This window comes from Bemisia tabaci, chromosome 1 (assembly GCF_918797505.1).
Source record: "Bemisia tabaci chromosome 1, PGI_BMITA_v3".
Taxonomy (NCBI): Eukaryota; Metazoa; Arthropoda; class Insecta; order Hemiptera; family Aleyrodidae; genus Bemisia; species Bemisia tabaci.
Genome location: NC_092793.1, coordinates 90,692,438 through 90,705,820, shown reverse-complemented (window position 1 = coordinate 90,705,820; position 13,383 = coordinate 90,692,438). Strand labels below are relative to the sequence as shown.

Here is a 13,383-nt window from a genome sequence, read left to right as displayed (position 1 = left end):
CGCCTCTACCGAAAATCGCTGCTCTACACCAATGACCTCAGGATGAGGTCATTCTTGTTCCTGCGCTTTAGCCAAGCTAATTGTGTTAAATAAATATTGTAAATTTATCGCTGCACATCGTAGTTATTACTTATTGAATCTTCATTCCAACAATGATGATTCAATCATTACCATTATCATCACCAGAGAGGTGGATAAAAAGTAAAAATCATCGAAGTGAAGAAAAAAAAACCAAAACCCTTCCTTTAGTTTTGCAGTGATAAAGCGTGGAGGAATTTGATGGCAGCAACGGTACAACATGAATTTGTAGGACAAAAATTTAAAGTCACTTTTTATTACAATGAACGAGAACTAGCTTCTTCAATTTTTTTTTTCTAGTTTCAGATCATTCTTCTTCGCCTAGATGGACAAAATATTTCCTGAACATTTTAAGTAAAACCATTCCTTTACTTTTGAACAATTAAAGAAAAAGCAGAAATTTTTGGACAAAAACAAGAGAAAGGGTTTTTTTCTGTTTAATCAAGAGAATACTTCAATCATCGATACAAAATACATTGTGAGACATGTTACAGGTTTAACCCTTATCTAGCGGACTCAGGTCTTTCATAGTCCTTTATTTCAAAGTAAAATTATTTTAAGGGGAGAAGCATCAGCTTCAAAGCTCCATTAAAATGAATTATAAAACAAATGTAACCAAAGCTTGGCAATAAAAATTTCCACAACCTTTGTGGAACTGCTTCAATCATCCTGTCAGGAAGGAATATACATAAAAATCAGCCGCTACTCTAAAAACAGTTCATTGGAATGACCGCATGTCATGCAAACTTGGAACCCTTTCTTGTCTTCTCTCATCAGTAAAATTGTGAATCACACGGTGCTCTTTAATTTCGGAGTGTTTTTATCTTGTTATTAATTATGGATACTCCGCTAATGTTCTGACCCATAGAGCAATTATTTTTTAAGTGGACGAATAACAAACCTGGAGAAGGTCAACAACAGCAACTGCTATGTCCGTGTTGTCGTGTGACAATAACTCAAGAATTGAAGGTATAGCTTGTAACTGAACCATGAGGGGGTATAAGTCTGGCACAGTTGCGATGGCATGTAATTCTTGAATAGCTTCATGAAGTTCCATTTCAGACTCCAAAAACCTAAAAAGAAAGAGTAACTTACACAAAAACGACACTCATAAGGTAAATGTTTTTTTCTCCATGGTAAGTCTCATTGATGAATATTGAGTTACAGAATTTCAGTTTCTCGTTACATCACACTGCAAAAAAGTGGGGTGTGGAGCCTATGCCCTGGAGATCCAATGCACGCATGCATCGAGTCCATAGCTCATTCTGTCCACATGCCCCTGAACATCGAGCAGGTTAAAAAAGGACACCCTTCACTACGATGCCCCAGAACCATCAACAATGGAACCCTCGGAAAACTACAAAATTAATATTATTCATCGCGGAAAAAGGAAAACAAGCAGACAGCTCCGGCACACACCTGCTGGATGAGGAAGCGATTCAATATTGCATTGAATACTTTAAGCTTCAATCTTATTTTCTCAAGGGCAAAATACATTTTTTTATCTCTTATTGATTTGTTTCACTTGTTGTAAATTACTTTTCATCAATTCCGTTTCGGGCTAGGTAACCATCTTCAGGTTTTAAAAGGTAAACGTGAAATATGTCAGCTCGTTATAAAACGGAATTGCTCGATAATCGTAGTTGTACAAATCATCAATAAGTAATTTCTCAACACTTACGTCAGATGAGCTTGAAGTCTGCTCTAGAAAAGGGAAACCTATTGAAATAACCCCTCAGTCCAAAGTTTTATTCATTATGTGTACACCATGGACATGAAAAATTCGGAGGGTGCAAAATTTGAGCCGGAAATCCCATGATTACGGGATAGCCTCTGTGCCATTTACACAAACGACTACCATTAGTAATTAAGACAATCAATCATTAAATAATCTTCTGATTTTGACTTCTACGTGTATAATGGTTCCTTAAGAGTAATTTCCCACCTAGTTTAATGCATGTTACTTTTTATTTCCAAATCTGAAATATTGAGGTGAGACGTTGTCTCGTTCCATTGCAGTTTTGACACAAGTGAGTTCTGCATTAAATCAACATATAAGTAAACGTTTGAGCAGGAAATAAAATTGTTTATTCATTAATGATTTCCCAAAAGTTGAATCAGATGAGCTTGGAATGAAGTCCTCGAATAGACAATTGCTTATTTGAATAGTGCCTTGGTCCAGAAATATTTTTCCAGAAACGGACCATTTGAAGAATGATTATGGAAGCAACCCATTTCACCTTGCTTGAAACTAGGATGAGATACCTTTACGCGTAATTTAATGCAGTCAAAACTATTGGCGCAGAGCACCACATTGAAAGCCCCTGACATCGTGAGTTTTGACACCAACTACATTTGATTACCGCTTGCGAATATTAATGCGTGCACATTCTTCAACGACCAAAAATTCTTTCACCAATCTTTTTTTTGAAACGTGACCAGCAACTCGACTTCGTGGAATTGCGATAAATTTCGCCGGTATTCTTTATCGGTATGTGGAGTGTAGCCAAGTGCTAGAAATAATGTAACATTTTCTTTAAAAAAACTTACATTTTATTAATAAACTTTGACCGAAGCTTTTCGAAGCACGCGCTTCATTGTCAGGGTCACAAAGTATAAATCACGAAGGCCATAATTTCATTTCAGGCAAGGTAACAGATTTCAGTGGTAACAATTGATAACAAATTAATCTGTTATCATTGGCTACACTCCACACACCAATATATTCAATGCTACTACCTTTTAGACATTGTGTAATACAATGTTCGCTGAACATGGTATTCATTAGTCCGAACAGCTTTATGAACCTATGAATGGGGTTGTTGCATGGGTGAGGGATTTGAGAATAAAAAATATGTAGTCATAGAACTTTTCGCGGTAAAAACGATGGTAACGTCCAAAAAGTCAAAAATCAAGTCCTTCAAAAAAGCCCATCAAATTCAAGTTGAAAATAAATGATTTTCATTGGCTGCTGTACAGTTGGTCAAACTACGCGTCACAACGCATGGGAGTCTCTCCTCGCCGCCATTACCCACATCTTGACCGCGAGTTTATCTGGAGGAGGTTATGTTAGGTCCAGTTCATTTCGAGCTCTGATTGGCTACGATGATGAGCGAACGCTGCCGGAAAAACCCGAGCAGGGCCGGCTGCTGCGCACCGCCCTCCGCTCACCGGCGAACGGCTCCCTCGCTCCGTGAAGAAAACGGGAAAGGAGCGATTTTTAACTCTCTTTTCGACCCAGAAATCGTTGTGAAGAGCCAAAAGCCTAGTCTGTAATTGATTCATCTTATCCTCAGGTATCCATCAAGATAAAAAAAATGAGTTTAGTCGGAAAACTCGATTTTTCTTGATTTTTTAAAAAACTCGTATTAGCACGCAGTTTAGATAGCAAAACCCGGTGGCCGTGCGTTGTGACGTTTGAGTCATGTGATTTCGAGGCGCGGGAAGGAACCCCGTTTCAAATCGTTTCTGAACTTTCGACGCTTTTTCTCAATGTTCCAATCATCAAAAAATGTATAAGAAATTATCTTGACTATCAACACACCACCAACTTGTAGAAACTGAATTTTAAAAAATGCATGCAGCAACCCCATTGCAACAACTGCTTTGAGAGATCATCCATATTTTTTAAACAAAAAAGTGTGAGAGGCAATATGTAAACGTGTAGGAAAAACCTGGAGCATATTTAAAAAAATTGTTGGCGTGAGTGAGCCTGTATTTTTGAAATTTTTGCAAGAATCCATTTCATAACATACACTTTTGATAAGAAGATGGAATTGAACTTTTTTACAAAAGCATAATGCCCTTATGATTATAGTGGATGTTAGTGCCTCTTATGAAATAGAGTACCTTTGTAGACAGAGTATGGCCATCTCTGTTCCGGTTTTTCATTGGTCGCGAGCGAATAGGCTGACACGATGCTCTTATAGTAGGGCCCACGAACGATGATCCCTGAAAAATCGGGCGAATAAATGCTTGGACCATGTAAATGACAACGCTGCGAGGTCGAGCACGCACATCAACGAGACCGGGTATTGTAAATGCGGAAAGCTATTAAATGCGTACCGCTGCTATTCTACCCCTATCTTCAGGTCAAAATTCTTATATCCTTTGGTAAAATACCAATTTCTTGTAATTTTGCCCAGATCTCCTCGTTCATTACATGGTTGAATTGCTTATAAAATTCTGAGTTAAATGATATATAATTGTATTTCAAATTTTATGTTTCTTCCTCATTTTTCCTTCTTGTAACGAAGTCCTATTTTTATTTCTCTCATCGTATCTCGAACTGTAACTTCTCTGCTTTTGGACCGATTTTTATAAACGAGGCCTCTTTTTACTCGTGTTTTAACGAATATTAAGGAAACACTCGCTAAATACATGTTAAACAATTTTCAAAAAAATTTGGTTCATCCTAGTAGGACGGTGAAATTGTTAATTACCCGTGAGTAATTAGGGTTCGATTGTTGCTAGGCTCAGCATTGTCGCCCGAACTCGAGACTCGGTCCGGGTTGGGGTGTCGCTGCTGCCAGCGTTTGCAAGAAATACCCGCGGCTCAGGGATCATCGTTCGTGGGCCCTACTATAGGGCCGTAAATAAACAAACAAGATGGCTGTTATGTGACGCGATCTGAATCTCCCGCCAGATCGCGTCTGCTTACGAAGCAGATAGCGCGCGGTCTGGCCGGAAAAGTTCAAACCGTGAACTTGAGAATCAATGGAATAAGAAGAAAAAAACAGAGTTTGTGCTTGTTTATACCATCCCGTACCGCCCCGTATCGTTGCGGAGCCAGAGAAGTATTAGGTACCGAAAAGTTGTGTGAAGTGCGTTTCTTTTGCAAAAGTCATAGCTAGCCGTCGATTTGTGTTGCGCCACTGTGTTCTTCGTGATTAGGTATCACATTCGATCGCGGAATTGAGGAGTTATCAGGCGAATAGTGAATTGAGCCACGAGGCCCAGAGTGTGGTGCAAGAAAGCAAGGCAGCCGAGATCGCCCCACCCACTCTCATCAAATATAAGGTACCAAGGTGACGCAGGACGTGAAACGTCACGTGAATAGCGCCTGCGTCCACATAGCCGTCCCGCTCATTACTATCGGAGCATCAAAGCCTCGGCACACCAGCCATCACCTGAGGCTCAGCCTGCCACACACCGCCGTTTATCATCGCCTCCAACCGCCGCCCGTGCTTTCCGCTGTGTGTACTGATTCTCACCTGTAGTTGCATGTTGCTTGATGATACTGCTCTTGATGATGATATTGCTCATGATTTTTGCTTTTGTGCCGCTTGTATCTTTCATTCTGTATTTTCCTCTATGTATGTTGATTCTCACCTGTAGTTGTATGCTGCTTGATGATATTGCTTTTGATGATGATATTTGCTCATGAATTGTCTTGTATCGCTTGTATTTTTCATTCTGTATTATCTCTTTTTCTGCAGATTCTCACTTGTAGTGTCATGCTGAATTGTCTTGTATCGCTTGTATTTTTCATTCTGTATTATCTCTTTTTCTGCAGATTTTCACTTATAGTGTCATGCTGAATTGTCTTGTATCGCTTGTATTTTTCATTCAGTATTATCTCTTTTTCTGCAGATTCTCACTTGTAGTGTCATGCTGAATTGTCTTGTACCGTTTGTATTTTTCATTCTGTATTATCTCTTTTTCTGCAGATTTTCACTTATAGTGTCATGCTGAATTGTCTTGTATCGCTTGTATTTTTCATTCTGTATTACCTCTTTTTCTGCAGATTTTCACTTATAGTGTCATGCTGACTTGTCTTGTATCGCTTGTATTTTTCACTCTGTATTATCTCTTTTTCTGCAGATTTTCACTTATAGTGTCATGCTGAATTGTCTTGTATCGCTTGTATTTTTCATTCTGTATTACCTCTTTTTCTGCAGATTTTCACTTATAGTGTCATGCTGACTTGTCTTGTATCGCTTGTATTTTTCATTCTGTATTATCTCTTTTTCTGCAGATTTTCACTTATAGTGTCATGCTGAATTGTCTTGTATCGCTTGTATTTTTCATTCTGTATTATCTCTTTTTCTGCAGATTTTCACTTATAGTGTCATGCTGAATTGTCTTGTATCGCTTGTATTTTTCATTCTGTATTATCTCTTTTTCTGCAGATTTTCACTTATAGTGTCATGCTGAATTGTCTTGTATCGCTTGTATTTTTCACTCTGTATTATCTCTTTTTCTGCAGATTCTCACTTGTAGTGTCATGCTGAATTGTTTTGTATCGCTTGTATTTTCACTCTGTATTTTGTCCTTTGAGACCGGTTATCGCCGGTAGCTTCTTACTGCAATTACTATTATATCGCTTGCATTTGTCATACTGTATTTCCCATGTATGCTTGATTATCTTTTGTAGCTTTAGCTTCATTTGTTTCGGTATGGCTTGCATTTCTCAAGTCTGCATATTTTGCATTTAGAATCTTGTTAAGTTCAGTTAGGCCTGAATGTAGTTTGTGGTTTATGCTGCAATAGATTTTGTAGTGCTTGTATTTCTCATTGTTGTGTAGTATTTTCTTGATATAAATTGTATTATCCCTGTACTACCGCATTGTTATTGTAGTATGCTTTCCCAGACCCTTCCTAGCCAACCCTGAGCTTCCGTAGGTGTTGGAGACACAGGTTGGCGCCCGAAGTCCAGTTATTTTCTTGAGTTGAGTGAAACCCTGTGTCCTCCTAACCATGTGGCGGGAAGAGTGATTTTTCCCCGTTACAGTTATCAGCAAGGAAGTTTGAGGTTATGCACATCTTATATCCTCAAGTGATAAAGCGAAGGCGATTTAACAGTGTACCTAAGTGTGCTTACTTAATATTATCAAAACGAGCTCTCTTACGTTTCAAGTTCGAGTAAATTTCCTTGAAAATTGATGAGCAATCTTTGCGTACCATAGGCTTGACCACTGATAGAAAGGGTTGCAACATTAAAATTTAAAGGCACTTATCACGCATCGTTGTTGAAATAAAACGTACTGCAAATTAGGAACATGTGCTTTCACTTAAATTCGAGAGAAAAAGATGAAAAATAAATTTTAACTGCCGTGTAACCTTCAGACCAATCAAGATCAAAGTGACAAGGGCCTACAGGACTGTGTCAGATGAGGCGCTAGACGTGCTAGCGAAAATCCCTCCCTTGGATTTACTTCTGCTCCAACATAAGACCAGATTTGACACGCAAGATCCGAAGATGGCTGAAGAAATGATGTATGATGCCTGGAAAGATAGATGGTACTCAAACACGGGGAAAGCTGAATGGACTCGAAAACTGATCCCGGATCTTGATTTGTGGATGAGGAGTGAGTTTGCAGAAGTAAACTTCGCGACAACTCAGTTGCTGACTGGCCATGGCTCTTTTGCGGCTTATCTACATCGCTTTAAGATCAAAGATTCTGATCAATGCACTCAATGTAGCCAACGTGATTCGGCGGAACACACGATGTACAACTGTGACAGATGGACTGCGGAAAGGCGGGAACTTGAGGGGGTTATTGGTCCCATCCCGCCCCCGGAAGAGCTAATGGGTGTGCTACTGGAGAGCAAAGGAAATTGGCTAGCATTTGAGCGATTCGCGACACGTGTTATGTCATGCAAAAGTAAAGATGGACAATGAGATGGACAATGGATAACGGATGCCTCTAGTGGGCCAGAAACCCTCGGGTCTCTGGCCCTGTTTACCGCAAGCTATCCAATTGGGGATATCGGGTTCGACGCACCCGCGGAGCTGAGTCATGTGTAGGCTGCCCCCTTCTGGGGCCGCATAAGATCGGGTGCCTCGAGGGCTGAGCGAGACGTAGCTGGTCTGCCCTCCCTGCCCTCCAGTTCTCGGCTCCAGAGCCCTGCCGTGGGGTTGTCACAGGGTTTGGCGCAAGCTGGGCCTAGGCTCTCCTCCTACGCCCTTGACTCCGGGTACAATGATGGCTTCGGCAGATCGGTCCCGGGGGATGGGGGGACCCTCCCTTTAAGTGGGGGGGCCTGAGGGGCGCCGGCTAAACCGGGGCCGGGGTCGGGGACTGCCGTTCGAAGAGTGCCTTAGGGACGTCCGACGGGAGGATAGAGCGTCCGATGGGCCACACTTGCACGGGGTGTGGCCTGGAGGGGTCGTTTAGTGGGTACGGAATACAGCGGCGTGCTTCACCCCCACATAACCGGGTCTTCCCATCTCACAGCGGTCGGGTCGGTTAGGGGTCGCTTCGGCGGCTCTTCACCAGCTGATGGTCGTTGCCGTCCCGGTATTCGGTGGGCCCTTTTCATGAGGGGCGTCTTGGCGACCCTCATGATGGGGGCACTGTAGCGAATTTTTCCCCTCATCACAAAAAAAAAAAAAAAAAAAAAAAAAAAAAAAAAAAAAAAAAAAAACTGCCGTGTAAGTGAAATTATTGTCGAACTTTAGCTTCTTATCAATGATACGGAGAGTCGCCATCTTGTTTGTTTATTTACGGCCCTAAGAGCATCATGAAGCCTAAAAACTCGTTGACCAATCAAAAAGCGGAACAGTTTTCCTGTAGTAAAAAGATACAAATGGCCATACTCTGTCGTTTCTCTTTCTGTTCTCTTTCCAAACACCCTCTTTCCCCCCTCCCCCTCCCCCCAAAAAATATTCACGAAAAACGTTAATTAAACGCGAAAATTCCACTTTATACGTCGATTTTCAGGGCTTGTCATTGACACGCTCACACTAACATAATTCAACGAGGGGGGCGGGGGGGAGAAGGGTTCATCCTCCCCCCTCCTCTTCTGACCCCTCCCCCTCCCCCGAAAAATAATCACGAAAAAATTTTAATAAACGCGAAAATTCCACTAAAAAAGGCGACTTTCAGGGCGTGTCATTGTCATGTTAACACTAATATGTATATGTATCTTAGCCTTCCCAGCAAACACTAAAAAAGGTGGGGGAGCGGTAATTTAAAAACATTACTTATTTAATAATAGGAGGAACGGGGAAACCCAGCTGCTGTAAGAGAATTGTAAGATTCGAAGGGATACGTAATTATGCAGTAGTCAGGGAACGTAGAGGTACTATTTTATTTTTTGGAAATTACTGAAACTGGGGGGAGTTTATTCATAATTGAAGGAAATGTACATTCTTAAGCGTATGTCAACATTTTAGAAACGTTTGGAAAATAGGCTCAAAGTGTATTTGACCGTTTGCCAAATTATTCAATCATTCATTTGGTCATAGACACATACCGCAGTGATGTATCTATCAAGAACATTCAGTAATTATGAGGGGGATTTGGGGATACATTTTTATGAAAGGACCCCCAACCAAAATACCCCGTAATTGGAAAAGTATTTTAGGCAAGGGTAAAAAAAAGAACCAACGTATCGATCTATTCTTAACTGAATGGATTACACTCAATATTCTCAAAGAAAAAAGTATATTTAAGGCATGGAGAAGCGTGTACCCAGTTTACTTCCGCTGACGGTCTGAAAGTTGACTGCACCTTGCAAACTCAATAAAAATCAAACCAATAAGAAGCAGACACTCAAATAATTTTGCTTTTTTCCGAGTTGAACTATCTTGATAACTAGTCGTCGCAATCAGAGTTCGTTCGCCGGACACAGATGTATTTATGCTCCTTCTTCGATGCATCGACGACATTATAAAAACTGTCCTTTTTGATACAGAAAGAGGCAACTATCAAAGAGTGATTGATGTTTGCTCTGTTGCAAGTAAGTTAGGACCAGATATGTGCCATCCCTCACCGAATTTACATACTTTTTTCAAGTTGTGACACAAACAGTTCTTTCTTGCGGCATGGCAAAAATTTTTATTGTCATAAATTAAGAAGAATCAACAGATTGTTCCAAGTTTCAAATTGCTTGTATCTACAACAGTGTTAAATGTTCGCTTCTTTAGAGGAATTCGTATGTTGCATAAACTCTTCTTCAAAGAAAACCCTGATTACAATAATAATCAACTGCTAAGGTTCAAGCTTTTCTCAAGAATAGATGGCGCGACAATAAGCCTCAGTAGCATGCATTTGAGCTTCCCACCGCCTTGTAGAAGTTCACTGGTGAACCAAATGTAATAAACGGAAAATTACCAATGCTAAATTAGCAACAATCCTCACATAAATTCACCTGAAATACACAAACTGATTGCGGTGGACGCACGGGTCGTTAGTATGTTGGAATTTTTTCCGCTAACGTGCGTTAAAAACTCAGTATTAAGCTGAAAATTCTCACTACAGAGGGGGCGCAAGTTTACTTGCCGTCAGCGTCCGCTTGCCCAAGTCTCGGGCTGATTTTGACGACCTCTCGAGCTTGGTAGCAGGAAATTCAGGAGGCTGCACTGCACTGATGATTGGCCCAACAAGGCCGAAACGCGTCTGCAGTTGCCTTCCTGAATATGGACGTAACTAGTGTTGCACCAAACAGCATATCTCTATGAGGGAAACCAGTACTCCAAAGGAGTTTTTCCCTCTGTAGTGAGAATTTTCAGCTTAATGCTGAGTTTTTAACGCACGTTAGCGGAAAAAATTCCAATCACCTGAAATATCATCACCAGAGTAACTTGGGTGGAAATTGCTCAGTACCGAGGCATTGGAATTGGACTAGATCTTTTGAGAAGAGACCATTTAGGAAGCGAGAGTGAAATAGACTTTTTGGGGAGGGAGGACAGGGACGGCTTTTAAACCCCCCCCCTCTTCCACCACCATCTCATTAAATAATATTAGTGTTAACATGACAATGACACGCTCAGAAAGTCGCCTTTTTTAGTGGAATTTTCGCGTTTATTAAAATTTTTTCGTGATTATTTTTTGGGGGAGGGGGAGGGGTCAGAAGAGGAGGGGGAGGATGAACCCTTCTCCCCCCGCCCCCCTCGTTAAATTATGTTAGTGTGAGCGTGTCAATGACAAGCCCTGAAAATCGACGTATAAAGTGGAATTTTCGCGTTTAATTAACGTTTTTCGTGAATATTTTTTGGGGGGGGGGGGAGGCGGAGGAGGAGGAAGGAGGGTGTACTTCCCTCCCCTCTGTCACCTCTCACAAGAATCCACATTGATGTTCTCTCAGAACAAACGCTACTTGCTTTCATTTTGCCGCCCATTTTCGCGCATAACGCTACTTCAAGGAGGCGGCCATTCTGGACGGTTTTTATAGGGTGGGGTACTGCTGGGGGCCCCCCTTCCCCCCCACGAGGGCTTAGGCCGCACCTAGAATGAAGCATGTATGCTCTATAATTTTTGGGATAAGCAATTTTGCAAAATTACCAACCTTCTCCGCGTTATTGGCGAGAAATCGCGGCGAAACGATCATTTACGCGGGAATTTGAGATATTTTGACATTTTAAGCCCCCTCCCCCCCCATTCCGGGGTTGCCGCGGGTCATGGCCAAAGTCAGACACAACTTTTATAAACCAAAATTTCACGAGCTTTCAGATTGGTAACGTGAAGTTTTGCCCTAAAATCAAGCCTTTTCGAGAAAAATGGGAAAATTCGCGGAAAAGTCGGAATTCTGAGCGATTTTGGGGGGTTTAAGGGGGGAGGCTTACTCCCCCCCTACCACTATAGAATTCGCGTAGACAAGAAAAATCTTATTCTACTAGTCGAGAGCTTCAAGAAAATCACCACCTTCAAAATTCCCACGGGGGGGGGGGGGGGGGAGAGGGAGGGTTAACCCTTGCTGGCCCACGGTCTATACAGCCATGTGAGGTTGCCCTGACAAAAAATGTGGCCGTATGCTGGTTTAAATGCACTTTCTACAAATAATCCTTGAAAGGAAAACCGAACTTTTTCCTTCTCACCATCTCATCATACACTAAAAGGAAATTTTTGGGCTTGAGAGTTATGATCCGTCATCTAAATTTCATAGGTGAGTAAGGTCAGTTGACGTGACTGCTCCGTACTGATGACTACGTGAGCTTGTTGCAAAAAAGCAGCTGGAGATGAAGGAGACATTGCTCCTACACTAGGACATCGCCTACTGACATAAGGCCCACTTCACTGAGGAGTTAATCGATAAACATGGTATTGTCGGGCTTATATTATTGGTATGTTATTGTTAATGATAAAAATGTGTTATTTTCTGACTAAATGATAAAATAAGGGTATGAAAAATATTTTACTATTGCTATTTTTACTTTAATCCGTACTTCCCTTGCAACCCGAACCTCACACCTTGCAAATTATGGCTATTTCCCATTTTGAGGAACAGATTAGAAGGCAAGAGGCTCAACTTTTTCAAGGAAATTAAAAGAGCTATTGAAGGTTTCTTGAAAAATCTCAGGAATTAAGCTCTGAAAAAAACTTGTTTGCAGAAGTAGGAAGAACCGTTGCAGTGCTGTGTGGAAAGTGAAGGAAGCTACTTTGAGAGGGAGACTAGTGTCCAGCTCTCTAGTGAAGAAGGGAAAATGGTAAAAATCTTGGTGAGATTCTACAAAATTAATTTAATAAAACCATTTATATCTTTGAATCTTAATTTTTTTTTCCAGAAAAAAATGCTACAAATCTTGGAGGAGTCAGCTCAACAAGTCATTTTCAGAAGCTGAAACTTGGTAAATATTTGACCTAAGCGCTTGGTCTGGTCATATTTTATTGGTCATTACTAGCACTTAAAAGCTACATAAAGCACATTTTGATATCTGCTACTTCTAGTTCGAAAACAGAAAACGTGAAGCTATTTAGTACAGCCTATTTATAATCAATCAAAGAACCTTCAGTGCAAAAAAAAAAAAAAAAAAAATTGCAACATAGAAAATTGCAAAAATGAAGCAAAAGCACCTTATGCTTTTCTGCCAATTAGCCAATTTTCTTCAAGGCAACATGATATTATTGCTCCCGAAGCTGAGATTTTATATTTTAAACCTAATCCATAACATTTTATGTCTATATTAAGGCCGTGGCATAAGGGTCTAGGGGTGGTTTTAGGATCCCAAATTTGTATAACTTATTTTTAGCCCATTTACAAAGCCACTAAAAATCATGGTGAGCCTAGGCGCCAGTAGAAGTCAGTTCTAGCGCTTTGCCCTACTCTCTAAGCCCTAAATCAGATTCAACAATTTCAATTCATAATACATTAGAATCAATAAAAACAACTTATTCTTCATTCGAAAATTTATGTTTAGCCCTAGAAGGTGTTTGAACTTTGACTAAAATAGTTTTTTTCCGATAGGTTCGAAAAATTTGTCGAAAAATCCTACTAATTCCCAGAAGTACAATTTTTATCAAGTTGATGAAATAAAATCAGGGACTGTCCAAACATGACACAAGGCACCAAGGGGAGAGAGGGTAAAGTACTGCCTCACATTAGGAAACTCCTACTAGAAGAAGAGAAAAAATGCTTGTT

General features: G+C 40.7%; 1 protein-coding gene across 1 annotated transcript in view; it reads right to left on the bottom strand.

The window, feature by feature from the left end:
• Positions 1 to 13,383, bottom strand: part of LOC109040434 (beta-catenin-like protein 1) — a 67,938-nt gene that overhangs the window by 30,808 nt on the left and 23,747 nt on the right. The window contains 1 exon segment of the mRNA XM_019056379.2: positions 980 to 1,151. Coding sequence (XP_018911924.2) covers positions 980 to 1,151 — 172 coding nt within the window.